At 39.0% G+C, this 22400-nt stretch overlaps 1 protein-coding gene across 2 annotated transcripts; it reads left to right on the top strand.

Moving 5' to 3' along the window:
• The first annotated feature begins 1516 nt into the window (after positions 1 to 1516).
• CLPX (caseinolytic mitochondrial matrix peptidase chaperone subunit X) lies at positions 1517 to 22339 on the top strand. 2 transcript variants are annotated; one of them, XM_080396892.1, is made up of 14 exons: positions 1517 to 1685; positions 5254 to 5414; positions 6874 to 6991; positions 11133 to 11287; positions 12133 to 12292; positions 13478 to 13519; positions 14697 to 14873; positions 15754 to 15918; positions 16270 to 16358; positions 16916 to 17080; positions 18073 to 18372; positions 18875 to 18967; positions 19219 to 19325; positions 20442 to 22339. In XM_080396892.1, exons 1-14 carry the CDS (start codon positions 1616 to 1618, stop codon positions 20530 to 20532), a joined length of 1893 nt encoding a protein of 630 aa, XP_080253018.1. In that variant the 5' UTR covers positions 1517 to 1615; the 3' UTR covers positions 20533 to 22339. The 2 variants fall into 2 exon arrangements, with proteins under 2 accessions (XP_080253018.1, XP_080253019.1); XM_080396893.1 differs by lacking the exon at positions 13478 to 13519 and having other exon boundaries at positions 1518 to 1685.
• The last annotated feature ends 61 nt before the right edge of the window (positions 22340 to 22400 follow it).

A 22400-nucleotide genomic window follows, 5' to 3' on the forward strand; every position in this document is an offset into this window, starting at 1 on the left:
GCTTAGTTTCGCTCTCTGCTGCCGCTCTACTTGGTGCAGGTGTCACTGTCACCTGCCACTGCCATCCAGCAGGAGAGAGCATAATTTTTTTGATGTATGTTGAGGAAATCCTGAGTGATTTCAGTGAAAGCACCGGTGAGTGAAACAGCTGTGTTCAAGTCGGGGTCTTACTTTTAATATTCTAGGCTTTATCCAGCTCCCTTGACCTGGCTGTTGTGCAGCGCTTGCTTGTCTAATACAAAATCAGGGTCTTTTCATTGGCTGCATCTTGTTCAAGCAAAGTTTATTTTTAAAAAGCCCATTTCAAGGTTGTGCTAAAAGCTGAGTTAGGTGAGGTGAGTTAGAAGGTGTAATGGCACTGCCTGCCTTTCATACATGAAGAAACATTTGCAGGTAAAGCTCCGAGCTGAGAAAACTGTTTGTTCAAATAGTTATTTCATAAGTAGTATTTTACTGGCGTATTTTCAGTACACCAGGTTTACAAGGAAGCTGAGAGCACTGCCTGTTGCCATGAGTGGTCCAGACATGCTGTGGATGCGCAGCAGCATGCAACCTGCAACCGGTACTCGCTGGAGACACTGCTGCTGTTCCTTCTGTGCTTTCATAAGGTGCGATCGCAGGGCAAACAGCTTCTGTTGACGTGTGTCCCTGAGCCCAACCTGCTCTTCCTGCCAAACTCCCTCAAAAAGCTCCTGAAAGGAAACATGGAGGTGGATTTAATGCTGGTTAAAAATCAGACTGGCATCTGTCTGGCTGTAGGTGGTGGTGTTAAACCTGTATTTTACAAGGGTTAAACTCCATCCATGGTTTTGCAAAAACTAAAACTGATGTTGGATATTCTCGCTGCTTGCAGCTGAGCAGCATGGTGTGTGTTAACTGCTGCTGGCATGGTCTAATGGTATTTGCTGTAGGGCAGCTCAGATTAATTAAGGAAAGCCACAGGTGGTATATTCCTCTCATTGAGTTCCTCTAAAAACCAGTTGGGATCAATTAGCTTCATTTAATTGGTGTGTGACTAGTAGGAGCTGAAGGTGAGTTGAAAGAAAGGTACCTATAGCTAATTGTCAGAGGTATGTGTAAAGAATACCTTTGTAAAGATTTACATACACAGTGTTGCTCCCTGCCTGGAGCTGACCCCGTGACAGGCGCTATCATTTGCATCTCACTCCCAAAGTTGCTTCCTTTTGCCTAAAGTTTTCAGCTGTTTTTTGTTGTGTTTTTTTTTTTTTTCCACGAAAGCCTTTTTGTCAAAATTATTTCTGGGATCCAAGGGACATATTTATCTGATGTCGTGTGAAGGAAGCAGAAGGAGGCGGCGGGAATCGCCCGAGATGAGCTGTGTGCGGGGCAAATGCTGCAGGTGCCGCGGCCCCGCGCGCCCCCCGCCGCCCCCCCATTTCCCGTGGTGCAGCGCGCCGCCCCCGCCCCAGGACTACGCCTCCCATGATGCCCCGCGCGGGCGGGGCTGTGCGCGGAGACGGCGGGTGGCAGCGTGCTGCCGTCACTGAGGCGGCGCGGGGGGGGGACTGTTTACGGCGCGGGTGGGGCGCGCAATACCGCCGCCAGCGAGGCCTAGTCGGCGGCGGGGGGAGCGGGCCGGGCCCGCGGCCGCACCATGTCCGCCTGCCACAGCTGTGCCGCCGCCGCCCGCCTCCTGGGCTCCACGCTGCCCTCTGCGCGGAGAGGTAACGCCGTCCCGTCCGCCCACCGACGCCCGGCCGGGCGCTGCCCGCCGGCGGGCCTGGGCCCTCCGTGGGGGCCCGAGCGCTGCGGCCCCTTCCGCTTCTCTGAGGGGGAGCGCCGTTCCCTGCGGCCGCCGCGGCTGGCAACGCTCCGCCGGGGCGCGCCGGTGCGGGGTCAGCGGGAGCAGCCCCCCCGGGGCAGGGGGAGGGAGAGGAGCCCTCCGGCGCCCAGCGGCAGCCGGCCTGGGCCAGCCCGGCCTGCGGCGCTGCGATAAGGGCTGCGACTAGGCAGTGGGTGCGTGTCTCGGCCTTGTCGCCTTTTTGTGGGCTACTTACCTTTTGCTAGTGTCACCCTGGGTGGTGTGAGGGGGCGGCCGGTGTTGTGTCAGAGTTAAGGGCAGCGTTAGGTGGTGTGAAGTTCTGGGAAATTAGCCCGCATTGAAATATCTCCTGGGAGACGTACATAGAGAGTTAATTTCAACGGACGTGATTTTCGGCAGCATTCGCCTAGTGTGTGTTACCCTGCAGTGCTAGCAAATGAGCTTCATTAGCTGACTGATTAAAAGCCTGCCTGTTCCGCAGCCTGAACTGGAATTATGTCTTATAAAGGACTTGCCCTCAGTTAGCAAAAAGTAATTATTTCCAGCTTGGTTGAAGTATGAGACTGCACAGACAACTTACTGGAAGTTGAAATGGAGGAAAGCTGCTACTTTTTTACTACTTTTGTCTTTTTCATGGTGGTGTGGGTGGTGAGAGTTGACAATACCATGTGCTGCTTTTGGTGAAAGGCAGACCACCCCCAAATTGTGCTGAAAATCTCTGGTGTTGCCACGTTTGCAACAAGATTTTGAATGATTGTGCCCTCAGTAATAGCCTGATGAGTCCAAGATGATTTATTGCCTTCAAGAGGCGAGTTAACTCATTGCAGTTGACTTTACATCTGCATTTCTTGATGTCATCTGTGATGAAAGGTTTAAACCAGTACTTTCAACTCCAGCCTGTCTGGCCTCATGTAAACTGGAGAAACACTAAACTTTAAAGCAAGTAACATTCTGGATTAACTTAAGAATTATCTTTTTTATTTTTCTTTTTTTTGGTCAGAACTAAAATTTTAAAGGTATATAAAAGAACAAATAAGACTAAAACACAGATACAGAGTAATAAGATCATTTATGCAGCAGCTTTCCACAGAAGTTCTTCTAAAAAAGAATAACCTTGGTGCATTTTTGTTGTTGTAACAGATTACGTCTTCTGCCAGGTACTTTGTTTGTTGTTGCTGGTTGGTACAAATGTGAGAGTATTCGGAGTACGTGGATCAATCTAGTCCGTCAAGCGTTGTGTGGGACAAGGAGGAGGCTTCTGTCAGTCTCCCTGTCACTTCCTTATAGATTAGATTCTATAAGGCAATAGATTCTTCCAGGATATTTGAGGCTCGGCCCAAAAGTCATGATTTCTTTCCTCAAGTATCAACTAAAGGTTAATAAGGTGTGAAGGAGCCTCCCAGTATTTCTTAACACACTAATCTGAATGCCTTGGATAGATGCCAATTTGCTGTTTCAAAAAAAACCCCCCAGCTCTGACTGCCAGCTACTTGTGTGAGTGAATACTGCTGTGCTAGCCAGCTGTTGCATATTTGAACATTTATCAGTATCTGGAAGTTGCCGGACATTGGGCTGGACTGTTGATTTCTCCTGAAAATCTGCCTCTGGGCTTATTTATGCAAGAAAGTAGTTGTGATAACTTTCTTACTACTTTATTCTCTAACTGTACAACTGTATTTTATTAAAATTAATCACTCGGACCTCATGATAAGCACAGGGACAAAGCATTTTGTGTTTAGCCACAAGGTGATGTAGCAGTAATATGTTTGGGTTTTTTTTCTGGTTTAGCCCATCTATACGCTTTAGAGTTCAGCATGTGTAGCAATGTTCCCCAAAGGCTGGCCAGCTAAGACTTTTGTGAAAGTGAATTTAACAGCAACAAAAGCATTACAGTGTGGGTGTAATGCTGCTGGCTAGTCTGGATCTGCTGCCAGCATCCTGTCAAATGCTGGAGGTGAAGCCCCACAGCTGTGGTGTTTCTGATCAGTAGATGGGCACAGTCAGTAATGTGGCACTTACTAGCTCAGTACTTGATGCTGTATATAGTTTCATAGTTTATCCAATACAGTTTTCAGTATGTTCTGTGTCACAGGAGTACTGTGAATTAAAATCAGTCATCTTTAGTCCATGTGCAGTGCTTAGTGGTAAAACACTTAGTTTCTGTATTACAGATCTTTTAAAAGATTACATTTTTAGTTGTTAAAAATAACTGCAAATGATCCTCAAGTTCAGGAATCTTAAACAACGTATAAGTTAATAAAACAACTTCAAATCTCATTTGACACTGTCATCTTGGTTGTGGCTTTGCAGAAGCCTGTGAGGGTTTTGCTGATAAATTTAAACTTGTTCATAATGCTTTTCTTTATTTTTCTATTTTTCCGTTATAGTAGCAAGGTGAATTTTCTTAAGTGTCCTCTTTCAACTAAGATTCCAGCTCTTGGTTGTCATTATTACCTCTTTCAGAGCAGATTAACTGTACTCTGTACTCCTCTTGCCATTCATACTGTTCTTATTATTTTTTTAGAAGATTTTTTTGCATTTCTCTAGGATTCTCTCTAATAGTGAAACCATGTATTGTCAGCAGTTTTTTAATTGTCATTGTTGCTATATAGCTCTTTTGTCAAGTAAGGCACAGAGTTCTTGCCAAACCAGGGAGCAAGTGAGAATTTTGCCACTTGAGATGAGAGATAGATTCCAAGCTCATGTCTGTGCTGAGATGTTGAAATCTCAAGCACAGTATATGTTGATTCACATCATACCTAGTCATGAAATGTAATCCTGCCCGCTGTTGCAAGAGGAGGAAAAGGCTGTTTAGTTTCTCAATGAGGTGTTTTTTTTCATGTTGGCAATAAGCTATTTCAACAAAGTTAAAATTACAGTGAATTTTTGCTTGTGTGTGTCTGTCAGCATGTGCCAAATATAACACTACCTTTCAGTTTTCCTCAGGACAACCTTTTCTGTGAAGTGGTACCTCAATTCCTGGAAACTAGTTTTTAGTAGAGTTCATGAGTGAAAGCCAGATCCAGACGTGCAGTCTGTGAGTCTGAGGCACTTCTTTGGTAATTTTTGCATAATAAGGGGACGTTTCAAAGGTCTCTTTCTGAATTCAGGGGTTGAATTATTTCACAATAAATGCTGGATGTTGATCGTATTTATAATTCTGAGGATTGATTTCATAACTGGGACGTTCCCTATTTCATGACACAATGGGACTCTCAGTTATCTGATGTTAGAGGACCTGAAATTACTTTTGGGTCATTTTTGGACAATCCAGGCAGCTTTTAATGCGATGAACGTTAAGGTGGTAAAGAGAATTTATTTTGGATAACTGAAATTTGGATGTTGATTTCTGTTGTGGAAGCCTTTGATCTCCATTTAAGGTAAATAAATTCTGGGGTTTGGTGCCACTTGTATTAGAACTAGAGTATTTTTGATGTTTAATTTTCATGTGTGTTTGGGGTTTTTTTTAGGTATTACTTGTGGTCGTGCACGCATCCCTGTTTTAGGAAAACTTGGGACTTTTGAAACGCGTTCCCTAAGACGAATTCCTCTTAGAAACTTCTCAGAAACACCAGCGTATTTTGCTTCAAAGGATGGTGCAAGCAAGGATGCTTCTGGCGATGGAAGCAAGGTAATCTCATGCATTAGGTTTTTCAATAGTTTATATAAAATGTTTCTTTAATTTTTTTAGTAGATTATTTCCTTAGAATATTCCTGAAATTTTTTCTAACTTGACGTTTCTGATCCTTCAAATTGCTACAAGTGATGGTGAAGAAAAATGTAATTTGTTAGCAGACAAACTTCGTAAGCATCCCATAACACTTTTCCCAGTTTTATGAATCTTTTTGCCTAGTGTAAAGGGACACTTGAAAATTTCGTAGAATGTTACAAATCCACAACAGGTTTCAATATCTCAGGAAAAAGTAGTAATCAGAACTATTCTTCAAAAGTCTGCTACTCCAAAGTAGGCTTTTTAAAGTAAGTACATCTTGAAATTCTTTTTTCAGCATTGATTTTTTTATACTAAACAAGACAAGTTTGTGAGGAGGCTAGCTTTATTATTGTTATATTGTAGTCTATTTTCATCCTAGTCTTTCTCTATAGTTATAGTTAATAAACAGCTTCTTCAGATAAATGATTACCTGAGAATAAAACTGCTCTTTAGTCAGCAAATAATATTCTGAGAGTTCACAGGCAGTAACGTCGCCTTACAGTGGCATATTGTGACATCTGAGGAACTGTCTAGGTGACACAGGTGTGTTCTGAAGGTTCAGATTAAACTTTTTTAAAAAATAAGAAAGATAAACCTTTTTTTAATAGTCTTTTTTTCTTGAGAAGGTTTCAAGGAGAACTGAGGTGGTAAGCAAGGTTTAAAAAAAATGGGTGACTGCCTTAGAAAAGGGAAGAGAGATCCTTGCTGTTTCCTCAAATATAGTAGCTTTTATTAATAACCAAAGTATGAAGGCATAGAATGGATATAGATTTAAAATTTTTTAACCTTGAACACCACTAAGCAGGGTAACACAGAGAAAGATAAGTACGTGTCTGTCAGGGAATTCTGCTGTAGAAGTAAAAAACCATAAGTATTCCAAGCAATTTCTGAGATGCTTGTTTTATAGGCCATATGTACTCTACAGCCATCTGCCAGCATAGCTACATCTGTCAAGGACGTGAGAAGAGTTGTGGCTTCAGAAATCCTTAGAATCAACACAGTTGCGATAATGAAATTACTCTCTCTATAAGTATGACTTGTTTTTTTCTCTGGGGTTAGTATAAATTACATGGAAATATACTATTAAAACGTTCTTGCTGTAGTTTAGCTTGTTATCATTCTGGTGTCAGTCAAGCAGTTCTAACATAGATGGGTGTCCAAAATTGGCAGACCTGGGAAATGCAGATGTGTGTACTTTTCAAAGTGTTTATATCCTGTTTTTCTAAGTTTTTGAAGTCTTAAAAAAAATCCTGACAATAGTTATTTTGTCATTCAGCTGTTGCAGTATTCACATTAGTGGTTTCCATAAACACACTGCTAAATGCCTGATGTTAACAGCTCCATTGTTTGGGGCTAATTGTCTGGAAATCTTTTTTAGAAGTCTGTCGGTGAGGGAGGTGGTAAAAAGTCAAGCTCTGGAAGCTCTGGGAAAGGAGGGAACCAGCTGCGCTGCCCGAAGTGTGGTGACTTGTGCACACATGTGGAGACTTTTGTGTGTAAGTTTTAATGATACTTTCTTTTTTAAATAGCCACAGATGTGACTGTATTTGTGATCTAATGTAGTCCTGATAGCTAAGTTTTAGCCTACCTAATTATACAATGTCAAAAAATATGCTATGTGTGGTTGGGCCACGTTGGCTTGATCATGTATTGTCTCTGTGGATATGTTTGTGTAATTTCCTGTGATGTGTGGTGGAGCAAAGTATGGCCGTGGAATTCAGACCGCAACTGTGAATATGCAGTTTTATCCAGGTAGGAGGTTGTAAAGTCCAACTAGAAAATCCAAAATGTGTCAGGTACCTGGTGTTCAGCAGCGACAGCTGCTTTTTTTGAAGTGCAGTCCAAATTCATACCGGTTCTGCTTTAGGTTCAATCAGACTTGAGGACATTGCTCCTTGTTTGAGTGCTAATGAGGCCAGCTTAGAAAATAGTTGCCAGAAAGCAAATACCCATTGTTAGCTGGTGGGTCTTGAGGAGGAAGTATCAAGTTATAATCAGACTTGTACACTAAGAAGCTTAAGACAAGGTCAGCATAAACTTGTTCAACAGTTGTTAGTATCACAGTTGGTGAAAATAATGAGCGGATGTGCTATTATTTGCTGCTACTTATATAAAATACTATTTAATAAAAATGATCAAACATCATGAATCACAAGACAATTCTATACTAACATATTTATTTATGTTAGATAAAAGGATAAGTCCTCAGCTGCTGTTTTTTTCCAGAAATAATAAGCTTTTTTTTGTTGTTTGCTTTTTGTCTATAGTTTCAAACTTTTCTGCAAAAGCTGGCGCTAGTTGATGTAACTAGAAGTACAACCCTATGTGGTGTTCAGTGTATCAGTCTCTCCTTGGACTAGATGTGGTTGAAAATAGTGGAAGGATTTTTAACCTCATTTTCCTTCTTATCAGATGGTTCATGGGTAGACACAGACATTTTGAAACTCTCCCTTCCCTGTTTGCTCCTCTTGTTACTGGAGTTTGTGCTTTTATCTGGAAATACCACTGAGGCGTTGCCCTGGAGTAGAAGCAGCAGTGTAACAAAAAACAAACCAAAAACTAATAGGAAAAAAAGAAATCTGTCCTGTTCTGCCCGAAATGAGTGGGTTGCAGGTTGTGTTAAACATACTGTAACTTGATTTGTCAGATAAGCGTTTCATGTTGCTTAATCAGGAAAAATGATGAATTTGCTCAATTCTGGTTTGAATTACCAAACTGTAGGGCCTTAAGTCAATACTTAAAGCAAAAGGAAAATACGCAATTAGCATTTGTTTCAGTCTTTAAATATTAGGTTTTTCAATCATTTTGTAAGAAGTAGGGAAACAAAATCCTAACTAAAAGCCACATTTATTAATAAATTAATTGCTATTGAGTCGTAGTGTGACAGGCTGGTTGTCTGGTGGAGTTTGTTTTTAATGGGGCTTCACTTTGTATCTGCAAATCTTGCACAAGGATTTGCTTGGCAATGCTTTTTCCAGTAATTAACAATTAAGGCAGAAGATGATGCAAACCAAAAGGAATTTTGCTTTGACACACTTTCTCAGCAGTTCCTGTATTGTTTTTGGTTGTGAGACTCTGTAAGAAGAGTTTTGTGATCAGTGAAATAAGATGTGAGCCTCAGATATAGGGTGAAATCCAATAGCTGTAAAGCTGATTGGTGTAAGAAGCCTTACCTAGGTGCTGCTTTTACTGTCTCCACCTGATGCCGTCAGGTTAGCTCCCATCCGCCAAAGCAAGACTTCCCTGCTATTGTACCTACTTAATAGGCAAGAAGCTTCCCTGCTTGCTTTCCTGATGTGTTTTTACCTTATAGCATCTCAACCCTACAAGTGTTTTTAAGATTAATCATCTGATTGTTTTTGCTTCCTGTATGTATTTTGGAAATGCGGCCTTTCTCTTTGACAAGGTCAGCTTGTATGGTATTTAGAAATCTCTTTGAAATGCAGCCTCCGTGGTAATGTTGCCTGAATCAAAAACCAACACTTGACTTGAATTTTAGTATACTGTAAATATTTGCAGACATCTTAATGACAGTGAAGTGGTTTGACAGGAAGCTCTTTGCTGTGCTTTCATGTGTTTGCTAAAAGAACTTAGGAAAACATGCCAGTATTTGAGAATAGCAAAGTTGCTTGCAATTTTGAGTTTTAGGGAGGTAGAAGTACTTGATCTTGGTTTCCTTGCATTTCAGAGCAACCTTCTCAGTTTTCTTTGTTCTGTTAAACTTATATTGATACTTTTTCCCAGATTGCTGTGTAGATACAGAAACTGGCCAGTTTCACAGCTGTGTTTTGATAACTAAGTCTGCTCCCCCAGGCACCCTGTACATCAAAGTTTCTCTGTAACCATTGACCTTACTGGTCTTGCTGAAAATTGGGAAGATCTCTGATAACCTTCCTCTGTGCTGCCTGGAGTAATTGATAAAAAGTGTACTCTAAACAATATTTTGTTTTTGGTGAATGATGTTTTGAAGATGCACAATAGTATTCTTACAGCCTGCTATTTTATTTTCTATTTTTTTAACCATTCCGGTGGACCTAAAAAGGGGGCAAGTATTCTTGTGACACTTTCATCCTAATTAAGCTGACTGTTAGCATTGTATAAGGAAGGACAACCACCTCATGGCACTGCAGTCATCAAGAGTATCAGAGGTGTTTTGAGTGAGCACTGGGAGAAAGTTTGGGGGTTTTCCCTACAATTTTCTTACAAAATTGTTGCTAAATGATAGTTATGTAGGAGCAGTGGGTGCTTGCAAGTGGTTCATCTTGTCCCATCAGGCAGATAACCCAGGAGAACTTCCTAGTATTTATATGAATTTTCTTTGGAGTAGAGTTAATAAAGCTGTGATGGTCACAGTGTTATGTGCTACATTCTTAAAACAATTTGCTGGTCTTACTTATCCAGTCATAAGGTATGCTTAGTATTAAAAAAAAACAAACAACAAAACCCAACAAAAAAACCCAAACAAAACCACACCTGCTCCTCTTTTGCTGATGTTAGATCTATGGGAGGCAATAACAAGTTATAAATAAGCAGCTTGTTTATCGCTAGAGGCTGTTATTAAAATGAGCTGGTTCAGGCTGTTTTCTAAAAGCTTCTTATGATTTCAGAAGTTTTGACGTTGAAGCTTTTCATGTGGTGGTTTTGTTACGTTTACTTTTAATTGAATACATTTACTAATTTATTTACTTTAAATCAGTCCTGTTGCACATGATTTGCATTTAATAGCATAGTAGTATGGCCAGAAAAGATCTATTTTTGATTACAGTAATTACAAATTTGTTCTTTACTGTCTATTTTTGTTTATTTCAACTTTGCTTTTCCAAAGGGAGGAAAAAAGGTAGTGCAAGTTCTAGTTTGCAGGCTTTTGAAGCCAGTCTTTGCAGAGAACATGATTTCTTGAGATACAGTTCACAAAGTCAGTGGTAGAAGTGTTTGGCTTTTGGAATTTGAAAGAAATTTGTTCTGCTCCTGGCAGTAAAAATAAATAAGCAAAAGATCTTGCAAAACATCAAAGTCCTGATCATCTGTTGCATACCACAGCTGCCTCTTGTTGGGATGAGCCCTTTGTGTGACCCCACTGTGCTCTGTGTCCTGGGCTTAGGTGACTGAACCATGCTCCATAGTGTTCCACAGCCAGTGGGATGCAGAGACTGGGAGCTGCCACAGCTGTCTTTTCCTGAGTCTGCTGCATGCCGTCTTTGAGATTGACGGTGTAGATTGCTTCCTGTACTTTAGAGTAGTCTGTCCCTAACCACAATTACTTTTTTGCCTGCTAGTTTGAGTTAGGAACTGTTACTGTGTAGTTAAAGCCCTCGTTAATTTTACATCGCTCTGAGATGCAAAGTTTCCTCTTCTGAGTGTAGTGCTATTGAAGAAGTATGAAATAGATTTTTACTTTTTAATCCCTTGTTTGCTTGCTGCCCTGCATTGTGACTTTTTGGGCAAGTTGTATTCCCTCTGTGTCAAATTTCATAGTCCAATAATTTGTTTTAAATCTTCTAAGGTAAAGGAAGGGGAAGTGTGTAAACAAAGAGGTGACTGTGCTGTCTTACAGGTGCTTGCCCTTTGTATGACAAACGGGGCAGCTGAATGAGTGCTGAGCAGTTCCTCTTACTGTTTTGTTTTACTTTTCTGCAGCTTCCACCCGTTTTGTGAAGTGCGAAAAGTGTCACCATTTTTTTGTTGTACTGTCAGAGGCAGACACAAAAAAGAGCATCATTAAAGAGCCTGAGTCAGCAGCAGAAGCTGTGAAATTGGCATTCCAGCAGAAGCCACCACCTCCACCGAAAAAGGTATGGTTCTTAATTTCATCCCAGTGTTTCCTTCTGTTACAGCCTGGTGAAATGCTTTACTTCTTAATCTGCATCAGGTGTGTAACAGTTCACTTTGACACAGCAACAAGCAATAAAGAAGATTAGCTCAAGATTAAACCTTTGAGAGCTATATGACCCAGCAGGACTCTGATAAAAGGAACAAGTAGATTCAGTAAAAGCAGCTGGGCTTGTTTTCCTCTGCCTTTGTCTTGTGACTGAAGTCCAGTACCTTCATTTTCTCCTTGTGGCCCTGCTAACCTCAACCCTCACCATCCATAGTATCTTTCATTTCCTGCAATGGCCTCGTATTCTGCACCCTTATGTTAGCAGCTTCCTTCTGTAGCTGCAGAACCTTTTATTTGGCCTGTTTGTGGGTGAGAACTGTGGCTGGTCAGCTTGTGGCAATGACCCATCTTAAATCATTTGGTTTCCCTCTCTCGAATAATGCAGGAGCTTGTTGTGTTTCTCAGTTTCTAGTGCACTGTAATGGTTTCTGAAGCTGCACGTGGCTCCTGTTTAGGCCTCTTTTAAGAAATTTAAGTATACTTGAAATTTCTGTTCTTCTTACAAATTTGGGTGAAAATGACAATGGATTTAAATATTCATAGGGGAGAACTGACAGACACAGCATGATTGTGTAAGCACCGTGGTTTTAAGTAAACTCATCAACAGCAATGTATTTTGTATTTTAGATGCAGGGCTTCTGTTTCTTAGTTCTGTAATGGTTGGTTTAGACCAAAGTCCATCTTTGGCACAATACACTATTTTTTCTTTTCTGCTGCAAGATGATTTAGAAGTGTTACTAAGATGGAGTTATCTTTCAGATTTATAACTACCTCGACAAATACGTTGTTGGTCAGTGTTTTGCCAAGAAGGTGCTTTCAGTTGCTGTGTACAATCATTACAAGAGGATCTACAATAACATCCCAGCTAACCTGAGACAGCAAGCAGAAGTTGAAAAGCAGACTTCTCTAACACCAAGAGGTTTGTATGATGTTTTGTACTTTTCTGGTCAAACAGAACCCATCATTTCATGGCCCTAACTTAATAAACCTGACAAAGGTTTTACCTTGATGCTAGATGTTCTGTATATGTAAAAGAATTTCTATTAAATTTAATTTTCACTGTACGTGAACTTCTGTGATCTATTTAAATAGTAATCCAGAAGGTTTATAGTGCCATGGGTATTAAAAGTTTAGTGTTTTTACTGACACATTATTAGATATTTAACTTTATAAAGTGAGTCTCCTAAATTTTTCTTTCTAGTCTCATTTACTGCTTAATGGTAAATCTGCTGCTTAATCTGCAAGCAACAACTAAGACAATATTTTGCATAGGTAATTTGATGAATAATTAGCTTTCTAACCTTACTTGCTGCTGTTGGCAGCATCTGTTGGTGACCATAGTATTCATAGTATTGTTCCATATCTAGCAGGTGTAGATGGAGTTACTCTTGGCAGTACTTTTGCTACTAAGTGTGTAGCTATGTTGATCTAATTTATTTTTAGAAGTAGGATTCAGTTACTGTTTCTGATTCAAAGTGTACCTTGATTTTTTTTTTTAAGGTGTTTTGTTCGGTCTTGCAAAAAATAGTATGCTAGGCAAACAGAAAAGAAATCTTCCTTTTGTGAATTTACGTAAAGAAGTATTTTAACTGAGGGGAAAACACTAGTAGTACTGGCCTGGCAATGGTAGAGAGCAGTTGTGTACTTGGCACTGGAAAGTTCCCGACCCTCCACAGAAAGATAAAATGGTGCACATCCAGAGAGACTGGCAGTAAATGCTTATGACAGATAGTACTTTGAAATATGTGAAATCCTACATTATAACACTTGGATATAAACGTGAGAGTTTAAGGCAGCCTTTTCAAACCAAAATTATATTTTTGCATTTTTCCCCCTTCTAGAAGTGGTTTTAAAATTAAAATCTAATCAGAGGTAATAATTGTGACAGTTTTCAGTTGTAGAAAGCTTGCTGTCATTTTAAAAGCATGGAAGTTGGGGTTTGGATTAATTTTGGCAGCAATAAAAACTAATTCATGTAGGAGTGTCTTGTTAGAAATACATTCGTACACAGTGATGAGATATATTCAGAAGAGGGCAAGAGGTGGAGAATTTATAAACTTTTTATAAACCTATATTTTATTACTGTTTTCATCCTCTCTCTTAGAATTAGAAATCAGAAGACGGGAGGATGAGTACAGATTTACAAGTAAGTGAACTCTCTCCTCATGTCCTCCTCTGCAATATTTACTCTTTTGATGTTAACGTAGAATAGTCTTTAGTGACTGGTAGTTTTGAAATGCTGGGTAAACTTCTCTTTGCTTTTCTTCTGCAAGTAAGTTTAATTGAAGGCATTGAGTATGCTTTTTAACAGAGGTGGCTATGATTTGACTCTTTTTATCTAGTTCTAGGTGGAAAGCAGGTAAATTGTAAAATACAATCTTTTATGAAGTTAAATAATTATCTGTCCTTAGAATTATTCTCAATAAACCAAATGAAATGTAGATTTTATTTTTTCTTTACTTAGATCTGAGGTGAGATTATATTAGTAATGACATACAGAATATGATGTGAGGTAAATAATAAAGGAAGTTATGCAACTGTTTTCTGCAGGGTATTTGCACTGTTAATATGCGCTGTCACCTTGAAACTCAGAATGTTGCTGCTTTTTGTCTGGGTGATGTCAGTTATGTTTATTTTCAGTCCACTGGTGCCTCTCACTGGCTATTGAACTTCTTTAGTCTGTGAACTTGTTCCTTAGTCTAATGTAGGTCATTTGGAATCCCGGTTATTCTTCTTGAAACCAATTTTCTTGATCTTCAAAATTCTAACCTGCAAGCCAATTAAAAAATTGCTCTGAAATTAAAAAAGTGCTCTGAAAAAAGAAAATCCAACTGAATGTCTGTATCCATGTGTAGAGACAAAACCTGTAACAACCTGAGACAAGTCTTTAACTCTTGAGACTAGAGCTGTGCATTGCTTTTGTAGTTGTTATAGTATGCCACTTCTTGTACTTTTTCATCATAGAGAGCAACAGTTTGGGTTTATTTCTTGTGTTAAAAAATAATTCATTTTAACTGTAATTTTTTATAATTTGTAAAAACTAAAAATGTCTCTAGTTTTTAATATAGAGGAATATTTTTAGATAATCCGCTTCACCATTGGAAACTATTTTTGTATATGTAAATATATACTTGTGCAAAAATAGTTGGAACTCATGTTTTGGTACTAATTGTGCCATATTGCTGTTGCAGTCCTATCTGTAAACTTCTCTACAGATAGACTTATAGATTTGCAGAACAAAACAGAAGAACCAAGCTTTTATTGTGCATGTAAGGTAATGACAGACCTTGTGAGCGCTCAAACAGTACTGTTATTCTCTTCAGAACTACTGCAGATTGCTGGAATCAGTCCACACGGTAATGCTTTAGGAGCATCGATGCAGCAACAAATGAACCAGCAGATACCTCAGGAAAAACGGGGAGGAGAGGTACTAGATTCGCCCAATGATGACATAAAACTTGAAAAAAGTAATATTTTGCTGCTTGGACCAACTGGATCAGGTATATAGCTGTGTGTTTTTATAGGTGTCAGATTTTTCTTAGAATTGATTATTAACAAGTCATTTTCCTCTTTTGTGAATATTCCAGTCTGGTGTATAAAAAGCTGGGGGTTTTGTGCTTTCATGCCATGGTAACAAGCTGAGCTAAATGGCCTTGAAAAGAAAGTGGATCTGGTCATGTGTGGGGTTTTTTTGTTTTGTTTGGGTGGGGTTTTTTATACTTATATTTACTGGCTGATTAAAAGATGCAACTGTCACTAAGCTAAAATAAAATACATTTAAAGTTTCTGTTACGTGTTAGTTAGATGTTAGATGGCAAGCTGAGAAGATGCAGTTAGAAAGTGTTGGTTAGCGCCTGGGACAGATCAGTTGCAGGGGAGATAAAAGAGAAATTATATTTGTATGTTCATAAGAAGTGGAAGTGTTTGTGCTGAAGACAGCATTTTGTAGACTATTTGGGAGAACATTCACTGAAGAATTTTTTAATTCTGTTTCTCCCCAACTTCAAAGCAGGAGCACTGGACTTTGCACTGCACCCTGAGTGTCTGCAAAGGTCTACTGATTTATTTAATGTTTAATCTATGCAAGTACATGTATTCTGTTTTTTATATTGTGTGACATCTTATTTGTGGTACTGTATGCATTTCAAGCTGCCTCAAATGTGTACTGTTAGTCTAATTCAGAAATAGAGCTTGCCAATGTAAAAAACACTGTTGATGAAAACTAGCTCCCTTGAAAAATGTTCTGATATGAATATATGAACATGCTGGCATCATTCAAAAAGTCTACTAACAGTAATAATGATCCTGTGGTAAATATTTTGGTTTGTGTGCTCTAGAGAAATGTATGGTAGTTGTAACATATGGTTTTTATTTTATCAGGTAAAACCTTGCTGGCTCAGACTCTAGCTAAATGCCTAGATGTACCTTTTGCTATCTGTGATTGTACTACCTTGACTCAAGCTGGCTATGTTGGTGAAGACATCGAATCTGTCATTGCAAAACTCCTGCAAGATGCCAACTATAACGTAGAAAAAGCTCAGCAAGGTAAACTTTTACAGTATGTTTTCTGAAGTTCATTCATAGACTGTGTTCATCTCGCCTAAGTGCTCTAAACTTTGAGACCACCAGTACTTCTGTAATATATATTCCTGTTGCATGTACTTGAAACTTTAACTCACTAAATCAGAAATAATAAACCTGAAAAAAGCTTGAAGCATATCTTGTAGGTTTTTTATGCTTGTCCATAGTTGGACAGGATTGCATACATTTTTGCAATTCATAGTATGGAGGTAGAAAAGACTGCTGCTGTATTAAATTATGTTCTTCCCTGTGTGTAAGTTCTTGCTTCTCTTTGAAAAGTGGAGTCTTCCTTAAATCCATTTGCTGTAACTGCAGGAATTGTTTTTCTGGATGAAGTAGATAAGATTGGCAGTGTGCCTGGTATTCATCAGTTACGGGATGTCGGAGGAGAAGGTGTTCAACAAGTAGGTATTTTTTGTGGAGTAATTTTACTTCATAAGTGAACAGCTGGTCAAGTCTATATATCATCCTACTATGTGTCAAATATCATGGGAGTTTATAGAGTCATAGTTCTTCAGTTCCTTAATTATTAACCTTTGAAACCCTCATCTTTCCTTTTTACTTTCTTCATTCAAAAAACCTCTAAAAATCTCAAAGTAACTCAAGACTGCTTCACAGAAATGTTTTAATTGAAAAACATCTTCGTAGCATTCACATAGCAACTTGCATAACATAGGCAAAAATAGATAACTTTTTCTGTTTTGACAAAACTTGAAGTAACTTGTTAGTAAGCGCAGCTCATGATGTTCATGGGAGTCACTTTAAAGGAAGACTTGTCTGTCCTTGAGTGGAATTGTCTTACATGGAGAACTGATTCCTTTAAACGCTTACCGTTACTATAAAGGCATAAGGGAGCAAAAAAAGTAAGTACATCTGTGAAAGTAACCACAGTATGGTGTGCTGCCTTATATGATGCTACACATTAGAATTTTATATTTCTTCTTTCTTCTTTCTTCCTTAGGGCTTGTTAAAATTACTAGAAGGCACAATAGTAAATGTTCCAGAAAAGAATTCTCGTAAACTACGTGGAGAAACGGTGCAGGTTGACACAACAAACATCCTCTTTGTAGCTTCTGGTGCTTTTAATGGTCTTGACAGAATTATCAGCAGGAGGAAAAATGAAAAAGTGAGTGCATCAGGCTGTGTTTGAACTGAAAAATTATCTTAATTACTGTTCGCAGTACTGACTTCTCAAGGTCTTGCTATGTTTATACTCCCACTGTTTGTAGAGCAGTGGGTTTCCATCTGTTACCTGGGAGCTTGAGGTCAAGCCTAAGAAAGGTAGCAAAGAACAAGCCTGTTGTTAGTAGGCTTAAGTAGCTTGCTGTGGTCTTCCACAGAGACATTCTTAGCATATGCAAACAGGAAAAAATAGGGGGTGAGAAAGGTTGAAAACTGTTGGTAGAGAACTTGCTGTGTGTACTAGAGTGGTAAACGCTTTAAATTGCCATGTCCAATGTTTCTTAAAAAGGGAGTGTGTGAAACAGTTCTAGCAGTTGTAATAGGATTTCTTTCAGTTGGAGTGTACCAAGTACGAAACTGAGAAAACCTTTGGATGTTAGTAGAAAGAGGTTCTTGCTGTTGATGCTCAGATAGTTTGAGCAAATGGTGCTAAAAGCTATCATCATCTTAAAATAACCTAGTCATGCAGTTCACTATTTTTTGTGTTAATGTCTGGGGACAGAATTCTGGCTGCAGCTTTCTGACAAAATGTGCACGCTGTCTTTAATGAGAGTGACTGAAATTCAAATAACCGTTCATGGTAATTCATGTAGCTTTTCATGTAAGCACACTTGCATGCATTTGCTTCGCTTCTGAAGAGCCCTTTTCAGCATCACTGGTATTTGTAAACTTGGTGGGACATGTTACTACTAACCTTTTTTAAGAAAAACTTGCTCTTAGGCTGAGGTGTTGATACTTTACTGAGGGAATTAAATGTTATAAGAAACTGATTGTGTGCAAGGGGTCTAATTTTAGTATTGGTAACTTCTTGAGCTTGAATGAGTATGTAATGACATAATCGGTTGCTTCAGTTTTTTTAATGCACGTGGAATGTGATTTAGTTGCATAAAGAAAACTTTAGTAAAGTTCTGTAAGTACAGCATGTTTGTTTTGCAGTACCTAGGATTTGGGACACCATCTAACATGGGAAAAGGCAGAAGGGCTGCAGCAGCAGCTGATCTTGCTAATATAAGTGGAGAGTCTGATCCACATGAAGATATTGAAGAAAAAGATCGCTTGCTGCGTCATGTGGAAGCCAGAGATCTCATTGAGTTTGGCATGATTCCTGAGTTTGTGGGACGCTTGCCTGTTGTGGTTCCTCTGCACAGCCTAGATGAGAAAACCCTTGTACGGATTCTCACTGAGCCACGAAATGCTGTGGTTCCTCAATACCAGGCACTATTCAGCATGGATAAGGTTTGAATTTTTATTTGACAACTCTTCAATATTTTTTGTTTATAAAGCAATCTAAAATATCAATTGGAATCATTTCTTGCCCCCACATGTGCACCTCCCTGCTCTGAAAAAGTAGTAAGCTAATTCGTTAAAACCTGACTGGTTTAGATTGGGTGCTTGTCCTTGTGGGGCAAGTAATCTGGAAATAGTTGGACCGTTCTTCATGTTAGTGTTCAAATGAACATGTGTGACCTTGCCTAATAGGCATCAAAGGCCACTTCATGTACTGCAGAGGTATTTATAGTACTTGTAGGTAAAGGGCCGTAGTCCCTACTGGTAATGTTAGTCACAAACAAAGTCTAGCTGAAGGTTTGTATATGTAGCTTAAATGTTAAACGTTCTGGTCTGTAACAGGTAAATATTACTGTTAGTTATTTTCAGTAACGCACACACTGTCGCACTCAAGACAATGTTGAGTTATAAATGAAATGATGAACTAAGCTTACCATTTTTCTTTATGTAGTGTGAATTAAATGTAACTGAAGATGCATTGAAGGCTATAGCCAGACTGGCCCTGGACAGAAAAACTGGTGCAAGAGGTCTTCGATCTATAATGGTGAGTAAATTAAGTCTCACTAAGTAAATGAAGCTATGTATGTTTGTGTGTATGGACCTAATAGAGACAATTTTCAGTCAAAACCTCACTTAATTCTGAGTCTTTTATGGGTACACTAAGTCTCTTTTTAAAACTTAGTGTATTCAGAGTTCTTCCAAGAAAACTCTCTAGCTCTGAAAATCGCTTGCTGACCATGTTGTTACGTAGAAAAAGGCATACAGAAATACTTTTTCCATCTTGCTCTCTTTCAGGAAAAGCTGTTGCTGGAGCCCATGTTTGAAGTGCCCAATTCTGACATTGTGTGCGTGGAAGTTGACAAAGATGTTGTAGAAGGCAAAAAAGAGCCAGGATACATTAGGTAAAACCATAACGGAAGTATCAAAACAGTCTAGTAATGTGGCTAGACAGGTATTCTGATGTTTGCTGTAGGAAGGAGCATGTAAACACAAAACCATGCACACAACCTAGAAAGGATCTGATTCTCTGTATACTGTACACAGCTGAATTAGTGCCTGTTCTGTCCTAGAGACTTTGGGTTTGTATTGCTTCAGTTTTTAATAGAAATTGTAAAATAAAATGATACGATGGTACTTTTAAGCCTTTTATGTGTGTGTGTATACCTGTAGAAATAGAAATAAATTATAAGCATCATAAGTTAACAGTAAAAACCTGAAGTTTAATTGTGACTGTACTGAAATTTCTGAAATGGAACTCTTTCTTTCCTCCTCCTACCACTGTGAGGTGGCTTTTTTTATGCAAGCTCCAGGCTGCTGCAGTTTTCCTCTTGGTTGCTCTTGCAACAGAGGAGAGCCACAAAGGCACATCTATTGATTTGCTGAGCTCATGTTAATTAATGTTGTAAAGGTTGTATTATGGTAATGAAGTGGTGAAACGCTGAAAGCACTGGATAAATCTGGATTTAAAAAAAATAATAATTAATTTGAGTGAACAAAAGATGGAGTTGAGAGGGAATGGGTCAGGTCTGAAAACACAGGTCTGAAACTTAGTAACTCTGGCTTGGTTTCTACCCCTGACAACTTACTTTTGAGTGACTTCCTCCGCTGAGGTACATGCTTTGCATTCATCTGTGTCTGTGCCAAAGCTTGGCTCAGCACACCTTGCGTCTCGGAGGGGGTGGTTGCACTGGAAAGTGTTATGCTTACACCCATGGCTGCCTTAAGTGATTTTGTAGAGCACCAGTATTCATGTTTGCTGGGAATGTTTGATTTAATCAGTAAATTTATGACTTAACTGAATTCAATAGCCTTTTGATTTTCAGTAATGAGACTCCATACTGGTTGTAATGTAAATTGGCATAGTGCCATTTTCAGATCAGAAACTCGTTTAGCAGATGGATGCTTCTCAGGACACTTGTGGTTGGGGGCACTTTGCAGGTGGCATGTTTACCAGAAGCTATGGAAACTGTCTCCTTCCTCAATTTCTGAAGTATCTGATCAGTTCGTTTTAATTATAGGGCTCCCACTAAAGATTCGTCTGAAGAAGAATATGACTCTGGCGTTGAGGAAGAAGGCTGGCCTCGACAAGCAGATGCTGCAAACCATTAAATACTGTCAGAATGCTCGCCCGCATAAAGCGCACTTGGTTATTTCCTTACGATTGTCTCTGGCTTCAGTCTGATACTAAAGGCATTGGATCTATTGTGGATACGATACATGATGAGGAACTTTATTAGATAAATCAGATCATGTATTTTATTGCAACATCACATAGACTTATTTGATGGGCATTGTGTGGACTTGGATAGCATAATGTTCAAATATGAAATGTATATTACACTTGTTCAATTAAAATGTATAGCAAATACAGCAGCACCTGGATTGCTCTTTCTAGAACCTAAAACAGCAGTGCAGGTGCTGCCAATAGTTAGATTTTACAATAATGTTACTCTACAAATGGGAAATCAAGATTAATAATTAGTAGAGGGTGAATAAACCATTAGCTCCTCATACGGCTGACGGGGGGGTGCGTTCAGGTCAGTGTTAGGTACCTGCTGGTGTTTGAAACCCGATGGGTGTTGGAGTGACTTTGTTACATTGGTGGGGGAGGAAGCCCTTGCAACAGGATTTTGGAAAAACTGGGACACACTTTATGGCACTACTGGGAGATTTTGCTGAAATGCGACACGAGTTTGTTACAGTAATTTGAATGCAATATCAAATAATATCCTTTCCTTCACCCTTCCATTAGGACTAAGTTTTAGTCACCTTGAATACTGTGAAAGATGGTGAAGTCAGTAATTTGCTAATTTTTCCAGAGGGGTAAACAAGGTTTCTAGGAAGTGGTAAGCCATCTGAATTTGGATGAGAAGGAGACAGAAATTTTTAAATATTAATGTTCTAATATAGTACATTTTGTTTAACATATTGGAACTATCATGCATCAATTTTTTGGTGCCAGGTATTTGCCCAACCTATCTTATAATGTTAAGAGATGAAAGAAGTACATGTATAATATTTTTGATGTAATCGGTAGTGATTGTTCACATGACAGTGCTTTTTAAGTTATACGCTCAAATGCTAGTATTGCGTCTTGTGGGTGTCTTGATTTTTTTTTTTTCTTTTTTTTTTAGTCGCACAGCAAAGCAATCCTCCCTCTTTTGTTCTACACCGAAATTAATTCAATCCTTTAGGAAAGTCTTTGTAAAAACACTAAAGGACCTGTATGTCTTTGATTTTCGTTTTAGGAATTATGTTGCTTACAACGTTTTGTCCTTTGGTGATATGTGGACTTCAGTTTTACCAACCCTTTTTTCTAAACTATTAATTCATGCTATTTAAATAAAACTTTTGTCATTCTTTTTGGTCTAGTGGGTGTGTTAGGACGGGAAAGGATACTTGCAGATGTGTTGACCTTGTTTTTGCTGTTAATTTTCTGTCATGTAAATTTTATGTAATACTTGTGATCTTACCTAGCAGTGTGACATGCAGCTGCAGCCAGGTGCAACAGATACTTCCCTTAGGATTTCAGGGTTTTTCCGGGTTAAATGACCCACTAATGGTTCAGACAAAGCTGCGGTTTGGAGTTGAGGATATTCTTGGGAGAAGCTTGGTCCCCTCACAGTGGGAATCTGTGGTGAACTATCTGTAACTGCATCCTCACTTTTCCTCTTTGTAGAGTGGGAAAAAAAATATAACTGCTTTTAATTCTGAGTCCTTTAATTCACATCCTTTTTTAAATGGATTAAAAAAAAAAAAGAAAACAAACCATTTTAGGTGAAAACTGTTCAACAACTTAGTTTTGAAAGTTGTTTGGAATTATGTAATCCAGAATGTTTTTAAGGAAACAAAATGCTGTGTAACTACAGTTTGTACTTCACCTCTGGCGTTTGAATAAAACAAAGCGAATATTCAAGCAGCTGAGAGTTGTCATCATCCCCAGAAAGTTTAAAGTTTGGCGCTTTGGAGGTTTTTTT

This window comes from Falco punctatus (assembly GCF_963210335.1).
Source record: "Falco punctatus genome assembly, chromosome: 7".
Lineage (NCBI taxonomy): Eukaryota > Metazoa > Chordata > Aves > Falconiformes > Falconidae > Falco > Falco punctatus.